The sequence below is a fragment of the Eubalaena glacialis genome, chromosome 3 (assembly GCF_028564815.1).
Source record: "Eubalaena glacialis isolate mEubGla1 chromosome 3, mEubGla1.1.hap2.+ XY, whole genome shotgun sequence".
Taxonomy (NCBI): Eukaryota; Metazoa; Chordata; class Mammalia; order Artiodactyla; family Balaenidae; genus Eubalaena; species Eubalaena glacialis.
The window spans coordinates 59869215-59892200 of NC_083718.1; the positions used below are offsets into that span (position 1 = coordinate 59869215).

The following is a 22986-nucleotide window of genomic DNA, read 5'->3' on the forward strand; positions in this document are numbered from 1 at the left end:
TATTGAAAACCTGAAGCAAACTTACCTAGTATTGAATCTTAGCTATGACTTGGGCAAATTATATAACCTTTCGATGCTACAGTTTCTTCACCCAAAAAATGGGACTAGTAGTAATATCTAAAATCATACTACATAAAAGAAAATGAGAGCCCCAAATCAATATCTGACAGTGTGCCTCTAATACTATTCAAGGAAGGCGGTGTTCTTACTAATTGATATGAGTATTGCCATCCTCTTGTTAGGTATTTTCCAGTGTGTGGATATAGGTGTACAGTCTTTCAAGTTTGATGATGTGCTCTAAGATAATCCATTTCTTCATTCTGATATCATGCTTGCCATGAAATCTTGTTTAGCGGAGGTTGAAGGTGCATCCTGCTTGCTTCTTGCTGCTTATAGTAAAATGGAGAGGAGAGAAATTGAGAGAACTGGTAAATTAAAAGGAACCAGGACTTGATGATTTGGGAAATTCTAAGCTTATTTGGCATTCCATGAAGATGATTTTATAATGGAAAGTATGCATGAACTGGCCAACCTAATTGTACCAATTTGACAATTATTATTTTAATCATTATAAAATAATGAATTACATTACAGTTTACCAGTAAATTTCTTGTTTGGTTGGTATTGACTCAGTTCCCATGAGCTTGTTCATGTGGGAGAACAGATCAATTCAGGGTTTTTTGCATTTTTTTTTGTGAGAACATTTACGTTCTACTCTCAGCAAATTTCAATTATACAATATAGTTATTACCTATAGTCGTCATGTTATACATTAGGTCCTCAGACCGTTTTTATCTTATAACTGAAAGTTTGTACCCTTTTACCAACCCCTCCCTGTTTACCCCACCCCTCAAGCCCCTGGTAACCACTTTTCTACTCTGTTTCCATGGGTTTAACTTTTAATTTTTATTTTAGATTCCACATATAAGTGATACCATGCAGTATTTGGCTTTTTCTTTCTGGCTTATTTCACTTAGTATAATGCCCTTGAGGTTCATCCACGTTGTCACAAATGACAGAATTTTTTTTTTAAAGGATGAATAATTGTGTGCGTATATGTGAACACTATTAATTTTTGGAACATAAGAAGCCATTGGCCTAAAATCAAGGGACTTTTGGGTGAAGAACTGCAGGTAGATATCTCTAAAGTAAGAAGATGTATGCCATTTATTTGTGGATGATACTCAGATGGATAGGAAGGAAAATGACTTTCCAGGTGATTGATGGATCACATTTGCTTTCAGGATTTCCTTTCCTTTTAAATACTGAAGAATTGGACACTTTTGATCCAAAGGGAGGAGAATGAAACAGTTCTTACAGTCTCAGCTCTCTGTACTACTGACTTCTGGTGTATTGGGAAGTGCCTTGTTTTCTGTTTGAGCCAAGGACAGGTGTGTGCAGTTTGCAGTTTATTGATGGTGGAACCTCCTCTGGTTCTGGCAAGGCTTTGGTCTCTAAACCTGGCCATACTCAAACAGGCATGATCGGAACTAATTACTGTTTTAAACTCTGTCTTTCCATACAATCAGCAAACATTTGTTAAGGATGGAGGACTAGCCAGGTCTTGTGCTGGGAACTGGGGAAAGATGAATGAATTCAACAAACTTGGACAAGTTCACAGTTTAGCAGAAAACAGATGTGTAAATAGATAATTAATATACAGTGGGACAAGGTACAGTGATAGCTCAGAGGAGAGATTAGTCAACTTTACGTGGAAGTGTTGGACATGGTCAAGGAAGGCTTCACAGAGGAGGCGATATATTGAATCTTTTTTTTTGGCTGCACCGCGCAGCATGCGGGATCTTAGTTGCCTGACTAGGGATCGAACCTGCGCCCCCTGCAGTGGAAGCGCGGAATCTTAACCACTGGACTGCCACGGAAGTCCAATATATTGAATCTTGAAGAATGACCAAGAGTTTACCAGACAAAGGAGGTTGAAGGATTGGTCATGGCAGGCAGTATAGTAACTGTAGTATCAGATTTTAGTGTTACAATATTGTTGTTATTCTGGTATACTTACCCACTATTTTAGGTAATGAAATACTGGCCTTTTTATAGGTATAATAGTTTTATTTGGTATTTAAAAAATATGAAATCAGAGTCATTTATGGGTTGAGAACAATTTCAATGATTTAATTGCTCAGTGTACATAAAAAGACAAACTGAAAATTACAAACTTAAACGGTCCATATTGTGGTATTACAAAATTTCTACTGTAAGAATAATTTTTAAGTTCACAAACTTCCCAAACAAGTAGAATGTGAATCTCATAGTTTTGAAATTTATCAGGAAACTGAAATGGAATCTCTCTCTGTATATGTGGAAACTAAAAAAGACAAATATGAACCAGCAATGTTTTCTTTGGCGATAAAGATTACAACTTACTCTCAATAAAAAGATTGCAGTTCTATCAAAAAAGCAAAAAGCTGTTCGGAGATACCTCTCTCTTTTAAAATTAGGGTTGAGGTAATTTGAAGGAAAATATTTGGTATTGGTTTATAACTACTTCCAACTAATGTTGAGTGAGAAAAACTTCAGTAGCTGAAAAAATTTGTACAGAAATATCCTGTTGATACCATTGACACACTTAAAAAATCAAATAATGTGTTTTTTGCAATTTTCATGATTATAGTTTCTTCATTTTTATAGTATTTGTGTTTTTAAAAAATCAATTAATTAATTAATTAATTAATTTTTGGCTGCATTGGGTCTTCGTTGCCGCGTGGGCTTTCTCTAGTTGTGGTGAGTGGGGGCTACTCTTCGTTGTGGTGCGTGGGCTTCACATTGCGGTGGCTTCTCTTGTTGCAGAGCACGGGCTCTAGGCACACAGGCTTCAGTAGTTGTGGCATGTGGGCTCAGTAGTTGTGGCGCACAGGCTTAGTTGCTTCGCAGCATGTGGGATCTTCCCGGACCAGGGCTTGAACCCGTGTCCCCTGCATTGGCAGGTGGATTCTTAACCATGGTACCACCAGGGAAGTCCCTAGTATTTGTTTTTTAATCTTTAATTTTGATTTGTTTTATCTGACAATTTATATTGCTAATAGAATGACAATATATACTTAATATTCCTATTTGATAGTTATGCTTTTATCTGATATTTTATGCTTATACATTTTCGTATTTAAAGTGTATTAGTGGGCTTCCCTGGTGGTGCCACGGTTAAGTGTATTAGTTACACTAATTAAAAAAATGAATTCTGAACTCTGAGTTTTACAAAATACTAGTATTAATGCTAAGTAAATATAAAATTTATACTTCTATTTTTTATTTTGCTACTGTAATTACTGTATCAGTCAGAAAAAAGCAGCATATGCAAAGTTATAGAGGCATGAAACAACATGATTTGGGGAATTCAAAGAGTCTGGTACTGCTGGTGGTAGGCAGATTGTGAAAAATATTCTAGGTAGGGGAGTATTTTGCTCCATGGCCTATTACTTGTTTGTGACTCTCATCATCGGAGTTTTTGGATTTTGACCTTATTAATGACCTTCATCAATTTATAGCAACCTTGAGAAAAGTACTTATCCTCTCCATGCTTTTGTTTCCTCATCTATAAATGAGAAAAATACTTGTGCCTACGTCATAGGATTGTAGTGAGGATTAAATGAGTTGATACTTGTGAAGCACACAGAACAATGCCTGCATAGAGGAAAAAGATTACTTTTCTTCTTGTCTGATCTTTTGCCTTACTGTAAACTACCTGCTCAACTGACTCTCTCTATTTAGTAACCAGTAGTCTTCCACAAAGAAATTATTTTTCTCTTAGAACCAATCCCAATTTTTCAGAATTCCATTTATGGTCCCTTTCTTCCTGCTGGGATTTCTAAATGTAACCTTCTGTATCTCCCTTCTGGGATCAAATACCCATTGCCAATATTATGGGAGAACTTTAGGAAAATCCCCTTCTTGTCTGGATGCTTTTGAAATCATCTTATTTAAATGTTCTTCTTTTCCTGGGAAAGCTGTGGGGTTCATATAGTACAAAGATCTGTGTGTTTTCTTCTAGAAAACACACCATCTCTCACAAGGGGGAAAAGAAAACATACAATGGTTTTTTTAAACCCATGGTTTAAACCCATAGGTTTTAAATTCCTTGGTCAAAGCCTGTCTCTGTTTAGAAATCATGTTTTCTTGTTTTTAAACTATGTATATTAAAAAATAGGAAAAAAATTTAGATGTTACTGCTGGCCTGGCCTGTAACTTCAGCCTTGAGAAAAGCAATATCAGGACCCAGAATATCTCATTTGGAATGGCCTCCTGCTCCTGCTATTGCGGTGTCTTTTCCGTAGATAGTGTCCCCCTCTCCCAGCAAACCAGGGGCCCTGGGCCGTTTGGCTGAAGAAATGCATCTTCGGAAGGCAGGAACAATGAGGGTTGGTATCTGGGTATTTCTTGGCCCCCCATTTTGTAGGGGCTAAAGCCATGATCACATTCTTGGGCCAGTCTTTATCTCTTGGTGTTCTGAAATGTCTCACTGTTGTAACATTAAAAAAAAGAGTTGGGCCAAAGAGGGGAGGTAATTCCACTTTTGGCTGATCGTGGAGTAGCTTACTTCATGCTCCTTTTGATTCCTTATTAATTCTTTATTATCCCTTCTGGTTATGATAGCCTCAAGACAAAGATAGTTTACAACTTGGTCTGAGACCCAGGACTGTGGGAATGTGGTAAATAGGGAGCCAAGGGAAAGGTTTCTGGAAGGAAGTGGAGGAGTCCTTGTTCTCTCTTTCCCTACTCTAACCAGTGGCAAACATTTGAGTGCTATTTCCTTTTCCTTATAAACCTTTTATTTGGCAACAGATCTGGGTTTGATTTTGCTTTGGCTGCTTACTACCAGTGTGGCCTTGGGCAAGGTATAGTCTTTCTGATCTGCACTTTCCTCTGTATCCTTTAATGGGGCTGATAATACCTACCTCATAGTGTTAGTGAAAGGATTAAATGAAGTAGTAGCCCATAAAGTACCTAGTACTTAATACATTTAATACATGCTAGTTCATTCTTTTGCTCAACTCTTCTTGTAGTACTACATGCCTCTTTGGCCAGTTAAGTGAATCACAAATGTATCCTGGTGGGTAAGTTAAAACAATCAGTCTTGACTTGATTTTTTTAAACCAGTCTGAAAAAATTTTAAAGATGCCGCCCATGTTTTTCACCTTTACAATTATACCTCATGGTAGTTGCCTCAGTAAATCTAAAAAATAACTTTCTAATTTGATAGGTCATAATTTCCATTTTAATTCAAATGATTAATTTCCAAGCCAAAGGCATACCAGTTGTAGTAATTTGTATGACTGTGTTAACAATAATAGAGTAATTAGAGTTGATGCAGATTCCTTAGACTAAAGTCATAGGTCTAATTGTGTTCCAGTAGATGACTGTTAGGGAGATTGCCATCTTCCTTAGAAGATGTTGAAGAGCTCAGGCTTCAGATTGCCTGTGTTGGTGCCTTGTGTTCATCATTTACTGGCTGTGTTCCTTGGGCAAGTTTAGCTTCTCTGGACCTCTGTTTCCTTATCTGTAAAATAGGGATTATAATAGTTCTGACCTCATAGGGTTTTTTATGAACTAAATGAATTTACTGTATGTGAAGCACTTAGAATAGTGCCTAGCCTGTAGTAATTGTTCAATACCTGATTGCCATTGTGATCTTCTAGTCCATGAAATAGCCTAAAACAGCGCAGTCTTCTTGACCTGACCATCCTCATTCTATTTGTTAGGTTACACGCTCCTACACTGTGCTGCAGCCTGGGGTCGTTTGGAAACTTTGAAAGCACTGGTGGAACTGGATGTTGATATAGAATCTCTGAACTTCCAGGAAGAGCGAGCTCGAGATGTTGCTGCTCGGTATTCCCAGACTGAGTGTGTTGAGTTCCTGGACTGGGCAGGTAAGGAAGCTCACAAGGTAGTAGCACACTGACTCAAGTTACAGGGTTATAGGCTATGCATTTAACAAAGCAAAGAGGTGATTAACATTTTCACCTTCTATCAAGATGTTTTATTTGTAGACCTAACCATAGTCACTGGTGGTGATAATACGTGAAATCTGCCTTTTTTTTGTTGTTGCTATTTTGCTATTGGCCTAAAACATTGTACTTAATAGAAACTATATTGGTTGGAAGCTGGTTGATTTATCACCTTCTAACAACTTCACCAATAATTTTCTGTAAGAGTATATGTATAAAATATGTTCAAGGCCATTTTCTGAGAGACCTAGGCAGAGTGGACCATTCCTTAAATGTTTAAAAAAAATGACATACTTGAGGAATATATTTGATTCCCCAGGTAGAAACAATTGTAATAATTTAAAATGGTTTGCTAGGCAAAATTAATCTATGGTGGTAGAAGTCAGAATAGTAGGTATCATTATGGCATGAGGGGGACTTCAGGGGCATAATATTTTTTTCTTAATTTGGTTGCTGTTTACAAGGTGTGCTCATTTGTGAAAATTCATTGAGCTGTACACTTATAAATTTTGCACTTTTCTATATGTATGTGATGCTTTAATCAAAGGTCAAAAAACTATGTACTGTTTTGAGTTTCACTAATATTTTTCTTGCATCATTTCCGTAATCCTGTAGAATAGAGCTTAGAGATTTCATGAAGATATACCTGTGTAATTATGTATGCATACAAACATTGGTTAAAAAACTAGTACTAAGGAAGTTCATGGCATTCATTTTACATAGTTATCTGCATTTGTGTTTTTTCAGCAAGCATTTATTAAATGACCACTATGAGCATAGCACCGTTGTGGTACAATTAATTGTTCCTGCCCTCTGGACATTTGTTAGGTGAAGGATGATAACCTATAGACACACTCCAGAGTTAAATAACAATATCAGAAAGACTATAATTAAGGGTTAAAAGAGGCAGAGCAGGTGGTACATGCTGTGGGGTGGTCAGAGAACATGAAGTCAGAGCATGGTGGAGTTGAGGTGGACCTTGAAGAAAGGGTGGGATTTGCATACACAGTGTAAGGGGAAAGGGTATGAGCAAAATCTTATGAATGAAAGTGACATGTTGGGGAAAAAGTGATGAGATTGCCTTACTAGAATAGCAAGTCATAATTTACACAGCTAGGCTACAGCACAGGCAGAAGTAAGTACATGGGCTTTTGAATCAGATTGCTTGAGTTTAAATACTCATGTCTCTACTTGAAACCTATGTGACCTTGGACAAGATACTTAAATTCTTTATACTTTAGTCTTAATTTCCAGATAAGGGAGCCAATAATAGTTCTTACCTCTTGGGGGCGTTGTTGTGAGAATGAGATGAGATGATATAAAGCACTTAGCACAACGCCTGGTGTGTGATCACACTCGAAGAATGATGCTACTATTATTACAGTCAGATTATACACCCAAATGTCAGGCTAAGAAGATTTCATTTCTGTAGCTGTTGGAAGCCACTGAAAGATTTTACGTAGACGAGGAAGAGGATTAGAGTGATATTTAGGAAGATTCATACAGCAGCCATAAGGAGCTTGCTTGTTAGTAAAATGAGAAGGGTACTGGGAGAATTAATAGAAGTAAGGAAATTGAGGGAAGGTAGCATATTTGGGAAGAAAAAGATGAGTTATACTTTGTAGATTATTTTATATATAATTGTCCATTTGTATTGAATATTTTCTAGGGGCATTATTTCTGTCAATACCTTTGATTCTGTGATTATATATATATTATATATATGCAAAAAGAAAATAGCAAAGAATTTAACTGATCCCTTCATGAATAGTTATTGTAGGTGAAATTCACATTATATAATTTAAAATCCATTTTTGAAGAATGATCCATTGTACTTAAAAAACACAATCCAGGAACAAATTTTGCTGTAACTTTTCTGAAAGTTTGGGCCTTATGGTGTTGAGTTTCATTGGTTTTGTTACCAAATGCAAGTCCATGTGCCTGACATGGAGTGAGGCCAAACAATACCAAAACGTTGGAGTTTGGAGCAGAGAAAGGTTTATTGCAGGGCCATGCAAGGAGATGGGTGGCTTATACCTTAAAAACCCCGAACTCCCCAAAAGCTTTCAGCAAGCCCTTTTATAGGAAAGGTGAGGGAGGGTCATGGTTAGTTGTTGCCAACATCTTGGTGTCAAATTCTTTGTTCATGTCATGGTCAGGTCACGATGTTCCTGTAAACCTCCACCAAAATAAACGTTATTCTTTGTTCTGACAAGAAAGGGCAAGGTCCCAAGGCTCTACTTTCGTCCTCTGAGGTCCAGGCCTGGCCAAGAGGAGGGGTCCCTGCACGGGCCGGTTACCCTGCTGGGGAGCGTTTGTCCAGCACCCAGTCTGGGTCCTCCTGCCAGTGCCCAGCCCCGGCTGAGGAGGCAGATCTCAGCTGGTGGCACCCTCAGGGCCAGACCTTGCCCAGCCATCATCACTGAGGAAACCAGGCTCCCAGGACCCAGCTGGCCCTCTGACTCCTCAGGGCACCCAAACAGTGGCCGGGACCCATGGAGACAGCCACCGCCCTTTGGTCGAAGAGGTGGGGATGGGGGAGAGGTTTGCTGCTGCTTCAAGGCCTGGGCCTGGCCAGTGGGCGGCTGTGGAGAGGTCTCTAGAGCTCTGCGGGACACAGCCCTCAGCCTGTCCCTGGGCCCCCCAGCTCACCCGCCAGGCCCGAAGCCAGAGGGCCTGGAGGGCCCGGGGGAGAAGGACGCAATCCGCTTCTCACTGCACTCTCTGCCATGAGGACCACTGTGAGGCTGACTGTTGGCAGAGCGGGACCTCTAACCGCCAAGCCAACGGTCATGCTAAAGGCTGCGTGCCCACCCCACTTTCCATCTCCCTAATGTCCATCTGTTTAGTTTGGGTCCTTACAGTCTTAGGGGAATTAGACCTACCATTTCCTAGTGATGAAGATAAGAAGACTATAATACTATAAACTAGTCTTCTGTTTCCAGATCAATGATGGGATTGCAAGGATTGGCGCTTCATGGTAATGTAGCTGTGAAATGTCAAAACACAAACTACTCAACATAAAATGTAACATTTGTTTAATTCAGACTGAACAAGAGTATAAACCACTTCCATTTCTTGCTCTAATGATGAGAGGTTTACGGGGCTGAGGACTCCCTACCCCAGAGACTCCTCTATACTACTGAAAATTTGACTATTAGAGATAAATTTCATTGGGTCTTCAAGGTTTGTAGACTTTTGAAGTGTTCAAGGGTCCTCCATTAATAGAGATACATATCAGTGTTCTCTTAGAGGGAATTAGTTGACAGTTCAGAACTCTGAAGGTACAGAGCAGACATTCATGGAAATGTGGGAGTAGGGTTGTGGTTAGGGAAGAGTGGAAGTAAGGAGGGGAGTGGAAAGTGGAACCATAAACAAACTTTTAATAATCCACAATAACCCAAGGCAGGCACTGTTCTCTTCTGTTATTTATAAAGACTGTAGCATTATCTATTACTGTACAAAGGATTGTTTTTTTAAAAGTTTTTTCCCCTTATATTGATGGGAGGTATATTATAGATCTGGCATATTTTTCTGGGATTCTTCAACATGTTGTTAAGAAAATCTGTCCTAGTCTCAGACCAGTCTCTCAGTTTTTGTTTGGAAAATATGGAAACCGTACTTTAAAAAATTGAGGTGACTGATCAACAAAAGTGTGGAATATTTTAAAAAACTGAGGCATCTTATCAACAAAAGTTTGAAATTAAAAAAGTGTTGATACTTAATTCCTCATTTATTTTACTGAAAATGGAAACATTTGTACTTTAAAAAATTAATCTGTTCCTTAGTATTTCCATACAATTTTAACAATATGAGATGGGAAATTAAACGTCTCAGTGTGGCCATAAAATATGCTCAGGAAACTAAGAAAAATCACAAATATGATTTAAATCAGAGATTTACTGAAACACTAAATGAAGATTCTGTTCTACAGATTGCTTAATGATTAGTAATCTAACGCATTAAAAAGAACAAAACACTTAAACATGAAGCAGTGATCGTATACAGTCTTTCCCCAGTACTTTTAGTGAGTATGGAGCCGTTTTAGCTGAATAGAAATAACTGTTCAATCCAGACTTTGTTGGAAAGTTTCAGTAAAGAATGTGGCAAAAAATTTACAAAGCATCCCAAAGAACCATTTTTGTCCTTACATGAGTTCTTGCAATAGATTGCTTGTGTAGTCTCCATAATGGACTGAGCTATATTTGCATATGGATATGTCTTGTATCCTCTGGCTCCTTTTCCTTCACTCTCTTCCCCTTTAGTTTTTGGTGCTTGACTTTCTTAGCTGGAGGATGATGGGACACCTGATTCAGGTACTTGGTGATCATTGATGTTGTGGCCACCAGTCTGCAGAGTATTTGGTCAGCGTCATAGATGGACTGGCTTTCTAGATCATTACCAGCTGTATCTAAGGAGGCTTGTTTCTTCAGCTAAAAGGAGAAAAAAAATATTAGAGATTTTTTTATTACTGTAGTTCAAATTAAATTTGTTTTCTGGATATATACACTTAAACTCCAAATACCACATGTTACTTATTTATACAAAGAAAAAGTTACTGTAGATGAAAGGTATAAATGCAGAAGAAATGCTCTTTTGTATATGCCCTTGTGTAAGGTTATAGCAATCATTATCACCATCGGCAAACATTTAATAAGTACTTTCTGTGATTAGAGCATTCTGCTGGGAGAAATTATTTGAATATTAGTAAAATATTTTCCTTTACTAAACAGCCTTAAGGTATAATGTGATAAAATCATAGTCATTTTGTAAATATCTAATTGTTGTGAAGGTCAATGAGCTTTTAAGATTGCCTCAAAATATGGTGTCACTGGCAAAGTGGGAAATTAGTTTAAGAGTGCTATTTTCCAGAAAGTTATACTAAAATTAGAAATTAGTTTACAGTCCATTAAAAAAATACATGCCGACTTTTGTATACTTAGCTTTCTTAAATAGATCGGGAAGGGATCTAACAGGATGTCGTTCCATATCCTTAATTTTATGGATCAGGCAGCTGAGAAAGATACAATGACTTACCTAAGGGCCCAGACAGATACCTTCACTTCCTATGCATTCTATTCATTGTAGCTCACTACTTTCTTGGTGTGTTTTGTAACTTGAAATAATCTATCTAAAATTAATAGGTTATTTTAAGGACCTTCTAATTGAGTACACCTTTGCTGAACACCCGACATATGCAAGAAACTGCTACATGCTGCGGATGAATGGTGGAAATTGGGGAGGTTATGAAGAAGAATAAGACATGGTTCTTTCTCTCAAAGAAGGTGATAATCTTATCTTTTAAACTCTTTGATATTCTATAACTATTACTATTTGCATCACTAATTCACCTTTTTTTGGTGTTTCTTCCATTTCACCCACAGGTAATGAGCAGATAAAACAGACAGGATTAAAAAGAGAGCTTGTACTAAAATATAAATAAGATGTAAACAACTCTGAAATATATCCATACTAGCAAAATTGCAGCATAGTTTGTCCAGAGGGTAAGGTAGACAGTGAGATGGAGAAGGCTTAACTTTCAAATAATGCGTTTCTTCTGGAAAAATCTCCCATCCAACCTTTGTCCAGGTAGTACCATCACAAATGCAGAAGCTCTCCCTGAAGAAGCAGATAAACAACAGAGGAAAAATCAGGGATAGTCCTTGAGAAGGCATCTTTCTTTCTCAAATGGAAAAAGCATTTATAGTCAAAAATTGGTTAGAGACAGAGCAGAAATGCCCTGAGTACTAGTTAATGTGGTGCTCCAGTCAAAGCACTGAAGATACTTTTCCTAGTCAGCAAAATATACACTGATGATCACTGTAACATCATCAGTCATAGTGATTCAGGGATAAATTCAGTGATGTCATAAAGAACCACACTGGACTGAAAAGGTGTTGCCTAGCCAATCACCTTGGATTTCTTAGGAACACTTTTTCTTGTCTTTTTCCAGAATAGTGTGAGCCTCTTCTGTTCTCTGAAAAACAAATACTTTACTAATATTTTGCTAGCTAATAAATTTAAATTGTAATTATATTAATAGAATTTCATGGAAACAACTTACCTATATCCTTTCCAACCCTTTTTTTTTTACATCTTTATTGGACTATAATTGCTTTACAATGGTGTGTTAGTTTCTGCTGTATAACAAAGTGAATCAGCTATATGTATACATACATCCTCCCAAATCCCCTCCCTCTGCGTCTCCCTCCCACCCTCCCTATCCCACCCCTCTAGGAGGTCACAGAGCACGGAGCTGATCTCCCTGTGCTATGCGGCTGCTTCCCACTAGCTATCTATTTTATATTTGGTAGTGTATATATGTCCATGCCACTCTCTCACTTCGTCCCAGCTTACCTTTCCCCTCCCAGTGTCCTAAAGTTCATTCTCTACGTCTGTGTCTTTATTCCTGTCCTGCCCCTAGGTTCTTCAGCACCATTTTTTTTTTTAAGATTCCATATATATGTGTTAGCATACAGTATTTGTTTTTCTCTTTCTGACTTACTTCACTCTGTATGATGGACTCTAGATCCATCCACCTCACTACAAATAACTGAATTTCATTTCTTTTTATGGCTGAGCAAAATTCCATTGTATATATGTGGCACATCTTCTTTATCCATTCATCTTTCGATGGACACTTAGGTTGCTTCCATGTCCTGGCTATTGTAAATAGCACTGCAATGAACATTGTGGTGCATGACTCTTTTTGAATTGTGATTTTCTCAGGGTATATGCCCAGTAGTGGGATTGCTTGGTCGTATGGTAGTTCTATTTTTAGTTTTTTAAGGAACCTCCATACTGTACTCCATAGTGGCTGTATCAATTTACATTCCCACCAACAATGCAAGAGGGTTCCCTTTTCTCCACACCCTCTCCAGCATTTATTGTTTGTAGATTTTTTGATGATGGCCATTCTGACTGGTGTGAGGTGATACCTCATTGTAGTTTTGATTTGCATTTCTCTAATGATTAGTGATGTTGAGCATCTTTTCATGTGTTTGTTAGCCATCTGTATATCTTCTTTGGAGAAATGTCTATTTAGGTCTTCTGCCCATTTTTGGATTGGGTTGTTTGTTTTTTTGATATTGAGCTGCATGAGTGCTTGTATATTTTAGAGATTAATCCTTTGTCAGTTGCTTCATTTGCAAATATTTTCTTCCATTCTGAGGGTTGTCTTTTCGGCTTGTTTACGGTTTCCTTTGCTGTGCAAAAGCTTTGAAGTTTCATTAGGTCCATTTGTTTATTTTTGTTTTTATTTCCATTTCTCTAGGAGGTGTGTCAAAAAAAATCTGCTGTGATTTTTGTCATAGAGTGTTCTGCCTATGTTTTCCTTTAAGAGTTTTATAGTCTCTGGCCTTACATTTAGATCTTTAATCCATTTTGAGTTTATTTTTGTGTATGGTGTTAGGGAGTGCTCTAATTTCATTCCTTTACATGTAGCTGTCCAGTTTTCCCAGCACCACTTATTGAAGAGGCTGTCTTTTCTCCATTGTATATTCTTGCCTCCTTTATCAAGATAAGGTGACCATATGTGCGTGGGTTTCTCTCTGGGCTTTCTATCCTGTTCCATTGATCTATATTTCTGTTTTTGTGCCAGTACTATACTGTCTTAATTACTGTAGCTTTGTAGTATAGTCTGAAGTCAGGGAGCCTGATTCCTCCAGCTCCATTTTTCTTTTTCTTTTAAATTAATTTATTTAATTTATTTTTTTTTGGCTGTGTTGGGTCTTTGTTGCTGCGCGTGGGCTTTCTCTAGTTGTGGCGAGCGGGGGCTACTCTTCGTTGCGGTGCATGGGCTTCTCATTGTGGTGGCTCCTCTTGTGGAGCACGGGCTCTAAGCGGGCGGGCTTCAGTAGTTGTGGCACGTGGGCTTCAGTAGTTGTCTCACGTGGACTCAGTAGTTGTGGCTTGCAGACTCTAGAGCACAGGCTCAGTAGTTGTGGCACACGGGCTTAGTTGCTCCATGGCATGTGGGATCTTCCCGGACCAGGGCTCGAACCCGTGTCCCCTGCATTGGCAGGTGGATTCTTAACCACTGCACCACCAGGGAAGCCCTGCTCCATTTTTCTTTATCAAGATTGCTTGGGCTATTTGGGATCTTTTGTGTTTCCTTTCAAATTGTGAAATTTTTTGTACTAGTTCTGTGAAAAATGCCATTGGTAGTTTGATAGGGATTGCATTGAATCTGTAGATTGCTTTGGGTAGTATAGTCATTTTCACAATGTTGATTCTTCCAATCCAAGAACATGGTATATTTCTCCATCTGTTTGTATCATCTTTAATTTCTTTCATCAGGGTCTTATAGTTTTCTGCATACAGGTCTTTTGTCTCCTTGGGTAGGTTTATTCCTAGGTATTTTATTCTTTTTGTTGCAGTGGTAAATGGGAGTGTTGCCTTAATTTCTCTTTCAGATTTTTCATTGTTAGTGTATAGGAATGCAAGAGATTTCTGTGCATTAATTTTGTATCCTGTTACTTTACCAAATTCATTGATTAGCTCTAGTAGTTTTCTGGTAACATCTTTAGGATTCTCTATGTATAGTATCATGTTATCTGCAAACAGTGACAGTTTTATTTCTTCTTTTCCGATTTGGATTCCTTTTATTTCTTTTTCTTCTCTGATTGCTGTGGCTAAAAATTCCAAAACTGTGTTGAATAATAGTGGTGAGAGTGGGCAACCTTGTCTTGTTCCTGGTCTTAGTGGAAATGGTTTCAGTTTTTCACCATTGAGAATGATGTTGGCTGTAGGTTTGTCATATATGGCCTTTATTATGTTTAGGTAAGTTCCGTCTATGCCTACTGGAGGGTTTTTATCATAAATGGGTGTTGAATTTTGTCGAAACCTTTTTCTGCATCTATTGAGATGATCATATGGTTTTTCTCCTTCAGTTTGTTAATATGGTGTATCACATTGATTGATTTGCATATGTTGAAGAATCCTTGCATTCCTGGGATAAACCCCACTTGATCATGATGTATGATCCTTTTAATGTACTGTTGGATTCTGTTTGCTAGTATTTTGTTGAGGATTTTTGCATCTGTGTTCATCAGTGATATTGGTCTGTAGTTTTCTTTCTTTGTAACATCTTTGTCTGGTTTTGGTATCAGGGTGATGGTGGACTCGTAGAATGAGTTGGGGAGTGTTCCTCCCTCTGCAGTATTTTGGAAGAGTTTGAGAAGGATAGGTGTTAGCTCTTCTCTAAATGTTTGATAGAATTCACCTGTGAAGCCATCTGGTCCTGGGCTTTTGTTGGAAGATTTTTAATCACAGTTTCAATTTCAGTGCTTGTGATTGGTCTGTTTATATTTTCTATTTCTTCCTGGTTCAGTCTTGGAAGGTTGTGCTTTTCTAAGAATTTGTCCACTTCTTCCAGGTATCCATTTTATTGGCATATAGCTGCTTCTAGTAATCTCTCATGATCCTTTGTATTTCTGCAGTGTCAGTTGTTACTTCTTTTTTTTAAAATTTATTTATTTTATTTTATTTACTTTATTTTTGGCTGCATTGGATCTTCGTTGCTGCACACGGGCTTTTCTCTGGTTGTGGCGAGCGGGGGCTACTCTTCGTTGTGGTGCGTAGGCTTCTCATTGTGGTGGCTTCTCTTGTTGGGAGCACGGGCTCTAGGTGCGCGGGCTCAGTAGTTGTGGCTCATGGGCTCTAGAGCGCAGGCTCTGTAGTTGCTCCACGGCATGTGGGATTTTCCCGGACCAGGGCTCGAACCCGTGTCTCCTGCATTGTCAGGGGGATTTTTAACCACTGCGCCACCAGGGAAGCCCCTGTTACTTCTTTTTCATTTCTAATTCTGTTGATTTGAGTCTTCTCCCCTTTTTTCTTGATGAGTCTGGCTACTAGTTTATCAATTTTGTTTATCTTCTCAAAGAACCAGCTTTTAGTTTTATTGATGTTTGCTATTGTGTCCTTCATTTACTTTTTTATTTATTTCTGATCTGATTTTTATCATTGTTTTCCTTCTGCTAACTTTGGGTTTTTTTTGTCCTTCTTTCTCTAACTGCTTTAGGTGTAAGGTTAGGTTGTTTATTTGAGATTTTTCTTGTTTCTTGAGATAGGATTGTATTGCTATAAACTCCCCTCTTAGAACTGCCTTTGCTGTATCCCATAGGTTTTGGGTGGTTGTGTTTTCATTGTCATTTGTTTCTAGGTATTTTTTGATTTCCTCTTTGATTTCTTCAGTGATCTCTTGGTTATTTAGTAGTGTGTATTGGGGTGTCTGTGAACTTATTATGCTTTTAGGCAGCCTCTCTGCTAATGGGTGGGGTTGTTTTCCTGTCTTGCTAGTTGTTTGGCATGGGGTGTCCAGCAGTGGAGCTTGCTGGTCGCTGAGCGGAGCTGGGTCTTAGCGTTGAGACGGAGATCTCTGGGAGAGCTCTCGCCGATTGATATTACGTGAGGCCGGGAGGTCTCTGGTGGCCCAATGTCCTGAACTCGGCTCTCCCACCTCAGAGGCTCAGGCCTGACACCTGGCTGGAGCACCAAGACCCTGTCAGCCACACAGCTCAGAAGCAAAGGGAGGAAAAAAGAGAAAGAAAAATAAAATAAAATAAAGTTATTAAAATACAAAAATTAAAAAACTAATTAAAAAAAAGGAGAGCAACCAAACCAATAAACAAATCCACCAATGATAACAAGTGCTGAAAACTATGCTAAGATAAACATAAAAATCAGAAACTAGTCTGTTGCATACAGCAAACCCCAAGTCTACAGTTGCTCCCAAAGTTCACGGCCTCAATTTTGGGATGATTCGTTCTCTATTCAGGTATTCCAGAGATGCAGGGTACATCAAGTTGATTGTGGAGATTTAGTCTGCTGCTCCTGAGGCTGCTGGGAGACATTTCCCTTTCTCTTCTTTGCTCACATGGCTCCTGGGGTTCAGCTTTGGATTTGGCCCTGCCTCTGCATGTAGGTCGCCTGAGGGCGTCTGTTCTTTGCCCAGACAAGAGGGGGTTAAAGGAGCAGCTGATTCAGGGGCTCTGGCTCACTCAGGCTGGGGGGAGGGAGGGGTACGGTAGTTATAATTTGAATGCGGGGTGAGCCTGTAGCAGAGGCTGGCGTGACGTTGCAACAGCCTGAGGTGCGCCGTGTGTTCTCCCGGGGAAGTTGTCCCTGATCCCAGGACCCTGGCAATGGCGGGCTGCACAGGCTCCTGGGAGGGGAGGTGTGGAGAGTGACCTGTGCTTGCACACCGGATTCTTGGTGGCTGCAGTAGCATCCTTAGCATTTCATGCCTGTCTCAGGTGTCCGCGCTGATAGCCGCGGCTCGCACCTGTCTCTGGAGCTCGTTTAGGCAGTGCTCTGAATCCCCTCTCCTTGTGCACCCCGAAGCAATGGTCTCTTGCCTCTTAAGCAGGTCCAGACTTTTTTCTGGCCTCCCTCCCAGCTAGCTGTGGCGCACTAGCCCCCTTCAGGCTGTGTTCACGCAGCCAACCCCAGTCCTCTCCCTGGGATCCGACCTCCGAAGCCCGAGCCTCAACTCCCAGCCCCCACCAGTCCCGGCCGGCAGGTGAGCAGACAAGCCTCTCAGGCTGGTGATTGCTAGTTGGCAGCAATCCTTTGTGCGGGAATCTCTCCGCTTTGCCCTCTGCACCCCTGTTGCTGTGCTGTCCTCTGTGGCTCCGAAGCTTACCACACACCCACCCCCCGTCTCCACCAGTGAAGGGGCTTCCTAGTGTGTGGAAACTTTTCCTTCTTCACAGCTCCCTCCCAGAGGTGCAGGTCCCGTCCCTATTCTTTTGTCTCTGTTTTTTCTTTTTTCTTTTGCCGTACCCAGGTACATGGGGATTTTCTTGCCTTTTGGGAAGTCTGAGGACTTCTGCCAGCATTCAGGAGGTGTTCTGTAGGAGCTGTTCCACTTCTAGATGTATTTCTGATGTATTTGTGGGGAGGAAGGTGATCTCCGCGTCTTACTCCTCCGCCATCTTGAAGGTCCTCCCCAACCCTTTTGAAGTATGGTACTTTCACATCTACTTACAAAGTAGCTATAGCTGTATCATTTCATACAACCTAGCATCTGCTTCTGTTTTTTTCATTCTGGAATGTCCTTCCCTTCAAATAGTCAAGCAAATACTGAGTCCCTCCCCCTTTCGACCTATGTCTTTTTGGTGGCAATGTGGTACTATCAGGTAGTGGGTGAGGGGTGGGGAATTTGGCGTGGTAAGTGAAAAAGAGATGGTGAGGTAGAATGGTATATGATAAGAAGGTGACACAGACTCTGCCTTTAAGGAACTTACAGTCTAGAGGTAGAAGCAAAAAACAGGATAACAAAAAATTACAAGACAGATTAAACTCAGAGCTAAATCAAATGATAATCACGTCACAGTTGATAGAACAATGAGATCTACCTGGGGGAGTTAGGAGTTTCACAGAAGTGCATTTTAAAGTAAGCTTTGAAGAATGAGTAGAATTTTGGTGGGTGGCAATGCAGAGAGGGCATCTTAGGTTGAGGAAACATAATAAGCAAAGAAATTCTGTGTAAACCTTTAGACATCCATTTATAAATATTTATTGAGCACCTCCTATGTGCTAAATACTGTTCTAGGAGCTGAGAAAACGTACACAGCTAGGCATAAAACAATCTTTATGTTTATGGAGTTTACTTTCTAGTAGGGAGACACAGAAAATAAAATTATCTAAATCTATGTATCTATGCAGTGTTATGGAGAAAAATAGAGTGGTAACGGGGTTATGAAGTTGCCAGCAAGTGAATGAGTGAGAGTGTTATTTTATAGAGGGCAATCAGGAGAGGCTTCTCTGTTAAGGTGATGCTCGAGCAGAGACCTGAGGAATGAAGGAGTGAGCCCTGTTGACATCTGGGAGCAGAGGAAACAGGGAGTAAATAATGGACAGGGTCTCTGGATGAATGTTGCAAGGGATGAAGCTGGAAAGATAGTTTGTGGCTAGATAGATCTTGGAAGGCCCTGCATTTTATTCAGTAGTCAATAGGGAGTCATTTACAGAGCTTTGGGGAGAAGAGTGACATAATAATAAACTTACTGAGGGCTTTACTGTGTGACAGGCACTGTGTCAAGACATCTGCATGCATTATACTATAATACATTGTGTTTAATTCTTACAACAACCCTATGAGGATGGTACTATAATACTTCCATTTTCTAGATGGAGAAACTGAGGTTAGTGGGGTTAAGATATTACTATGGTCTGAAAGTTTGTGTTCCCCCCAAGTCCATATGTTGAAATCCTAATGCCCAATGTGATGGTATTAGGAAGTGGGGCCTTTGGGAGATGCTTAGGACATGAAGGTGGAGCCCTCATGAATGGGATTAGTGTTCTTATAAAAGAGTCTCCACAGAGTTCCCTAGCCCCATCCACTATGTGAGGGCACAGTGAGAAGGTGCTGGCAATGAAGGAAGAGGGTTTTCACTAGACTGCAACTATGTTGACAGCTTGATCTTGGACTTCCCAGCCTCCAGAACTGTGAAAAATAAGTTTCTGTTGTTTATAAACTACGTAGTCTGTGGTATTTTGCAGACTGAATGCAGTAAGACAGGTATGGTGGCATTAAGAGGATGCTTGCAGTAAGCTCCTTTCTCTACCAAGCCACCCAAAATAAATATATGCTGTTAGTAAAATCAGTGTGCTTATTATATAAATGCAGTTCTATGACAAGTCCCTTAGTCCCCTCTTCCAGCTAATTCCTCTGCTAAACTTCATCCTGTATTGAAATTCTGGAGCCACTACTGACTCCAGGTCACCCAGCTAGTGGAGCCAAAACCTAAACCTTGGATTCCAGTTTAGGGAATTAATTCTGCTTGCAACATGAATAGTGGGTTTGAAGCTGTGACTGACAAAACTATTCAGCTGCAAAAACATGCTGTCTTTCATGAAAAAGGAAGGATGACTCAGGCTGGAGCTGCAGGCCAAGAGGATGGAGCCTTACACCACAGATGATTATCCCCAGGCTTTGATACCTAATAGAATTTGCCCTGTGGGATTTCAAAATTACTTGGGAGTGTGGTGACTCCTTTTTTCCTCTAATTTCTCACTTTTTGAATGGCATTATCTATAACTGTTGCTCTATGCCTGTCCCACCATTGTATTTTGGGAGCAGAGAACTTTGTTTTCTAGTTTCACAGGTCTACAGATGGAGAGGAATTTTACCCCAGGATAGATGGATCATACATAATGTCTCATGCATACCTTGTTTAGATAATGAGATGAGACTTTTGAGCTGATGATATTTTAGATGAGCATTTGGACATGAGTTGATGTTGTAATGGGTTGAAACTTTTGGATGTTGGCATGGGGTAAATGTATTTTGCATGTGGGATAGGTGTGAGTTTTGGGAGGTCAGAGGGCCGACTGTGGTAGGCTGAAAAAAGTCTGCCAAAGATATCTATGTTCTAATCCCTGGAAGCTGTGAATGTTACCTCATATGGGATTTTGCAGATCCTTAAATTAAGGATCTTCCATGGGGAGATTATCCTGGATTATCCAGGTGGGACCTAAATGTAATTACAAGTGTCCTTATTATAAGTGAGAGGCAGGAGATTTGACACAGAAGAGGAGAAGGTGATTTGATGATGGAACTAGATATTGGAGTGGTGTAGTTTGATTGAAGATGGAGGAAGGAGCCACAGCCAAGGGGTACAGGCTACCACTAGAGGTTGAAAACAGCAAGAAAATAGATTCTCCCTTCAGAGCCCCCAGAAAGAATCTTCCCTGCCAACACAATCAGCTAAACTGATTTTAGGCTTTTCGCTTCTAGAATTGTAAGAGGATAAACTATAAACTTGTGTTGCTTTAAGCCACCAAATTGATGGCAATTTGTTATAGCAGCCACAGGAAACGAATACATCAATTGTTAAATTAATTTGAGACTAATCTACCATTTACTATATTCAGTTGTTCCGTCTAGGAATATGGTAAATCTTCCCATTTATTTGAGTCTTTTATTTCTCTCAAAGTGTTGGAATTTTGTTTAAACAGGTCTTGCAAATTTTGTGACGGGTGCTATAGAGAATGGAATTATTTTAAACACTTTTTTTTTTTTAAAGAGGGAAGCTATTTGAATTTATTTTGAAGGATAAAGAAGGGTAAAGCAAGTGACAGTTTTTCTCTTGGAAGTGTTTTTTGTTCCTTTCCCCAGAGTAGATATTTTGATAGACTATAGTCTCTTTGGTATCAGGTATCACATTTTATGTTTATTTGCTCTTTAAAAATTTTAGCGCAATTCTAGGAATACAGTGAGTGCCCCAAAGTGCTGTGCTAGTTGAATGTTATCCTTTAGAAGTTCCCCAAGGAAAACAACTGCGACAAATCTCCTATGCAGTCTTTATAAAGCTCTGGAGATATAAATGTACATTACAAACATGTAGTGTTTGTAATGCATATTTTTTGGTCTTTGTCTTATTATTATGCATTTTACTGTTCTATTCTTTCAGATGCAAGGCTGGCGCTGAAAAAATATATTGCAAAGGTCTCTGCAATTGTTACAGATACAGCAAAGGGACCAGGGAAGCTTTTTAAGGAAGACAAGGTACTGCATTGTGATTATAGTTTGCTCTGAAGTCTTCTGAGATTTTTGCCTTGTATCTTTAATTTCTCCACTAATGCACTAGAGGTAGGTAGCGGTCGTCATTGCTCTCTTCTCCCTCCCTTCCTTCATTTTTTCCTTTCTTAATAAACTGCTATATAGGGGAGGGGCACAGGAACAGCATTAATAGTACTGGCAGTGTTCTTGTTCCTCTGTTGATTAGTGGGATCCGCTGATACTCATTTCATTATTTTGCTTTAAAACTTAGATATACATCATGTATTTTTGTAAATATGTATATACACAGTACATATTTTTTAATGTATCAAATTTAACATAATGGTGAAAAAAGACACACAGATGTAAAGATAGCTAATTGTAAAGCCAGCTTGCCACATTTACTATATACTAAGTACTGCACGTGAACTAGTTTATTACTTTGGATGTACACTAAAAAAAAGATACGCTCAAGGTATTAGAAATGTGTTTGGGTTTTAAATTATTTCCTGCATTTCTGTACAGGAAGTTCTATGAATTTTCTGTGACTTATAATTCTGATGAAAAAGAATAGCTATTGCTAAAAGTATAAGACATCATCAAGTCTGAGAACATGCTAAGTTACACATTTCACTTGTTTGTAAAACACTTTACAAAATCTCTTATGAAACAAAATATAGGCAGAATTCTATTAGAATAGCTATTGCAGCTATTAGATCTGTAAAACAATCTTTCTGGCATGGACAGTGCTTTGTCAAACTAGTTACTATAAAATCCTTTTTAATTTCAGTTTTCAAATATTTGGTTATTTGAGCTAGAAAATATAGTAATGATTAGAATAAAAGTGAAACATCTAAAGCAAACTTAATAGTTTTCTCTTTTCCCTTTCCAGTCTTATTACCGTGTGGTTCTAATAACAATTTTGTGTTAATCTCATCATACTTTCCCTTCACTTATATAAACATATGTATGCACACATAGTTTTATAAGAGATTTTGCTTTTATAAAAATGGGATCATACTATACAAATTGTTCTTTAATTTTCTTTTTTCCTTTAAAGAATATATTATGGACATCTTTATAAATACACTTTATTCTATATACTTCTGTATATACTACTGCTTATTTAATAATATGGACAGGACATATAATACATTTATTCATGTCTCTTTATTATTACAAACCATAGAGTAATGAACATCTTAAATCAGATATCAGCAGTTTGCTGCTCATGTGCAAAGAGATGGTTTTGCAGTGCAAACTGAGAGGTTTTCAGTGAGGTGGAGCTTTTTTTGCATTTCTTGTACTTTCTTCTCCTGTGAACCACCTGAGAAGGAATAAAATATCCTCGGCATTGTCCGTTGAGTTGCATGCAGCTCATACCAGCCACCCATTTTTTCCCAACCTTTGCAAACACTTTTCTTTATCACAGGGCTCATTGAAAATAAAGAATTAGGGAGAAGGTGTAGACTGGCTCAAGGCTTCATGACTCTAGATTATGAGTTTCTTTATACGCAC

At 39.0% G+C, this 22986-nt stretch overlaps 2 protein-coding genes across 2 annotated transcripts in view; one reads left to right on the forward strand and one right to left on the reverse strand.

The window, feature by feature from the left end:
• ANKRD45 (ankyrin repeat domain 45) overlaps positions 1-22986 on the forward strand; it is a 55495-nt gene that overhangs the window by 10028 nt on the left and 22481 nt on the right. The window contains exons 3-4 of the mRNA XM_061185698.1: positions 5715-5882; positions 21380-21474. Coding sequence (XP_061041681.1) covers positions 5715-5882; positions 21380-21474 — 263 coding nt within the window. The remainder of the gene's footprint in view (positions 1-5714; positions 5883-21379; positions 21475-22986) is intronic.
• TEX50 (testis expressed 50) lies at positions 10160-11635 on the reverse strand. Its single transcript, XM_061186747.1, has 2 exons — positions 11312-11635; positions 10160-10393 (listed from the first exon to the last, which is right to left on the reverse strand). The coding sequence occupies exons 1-2, from the start codon at positions 11633-11635 to the stop codon at positions 10160-10162; spliced, it is 558 nt and encodes a 185-aa protein (XP_061042730.1).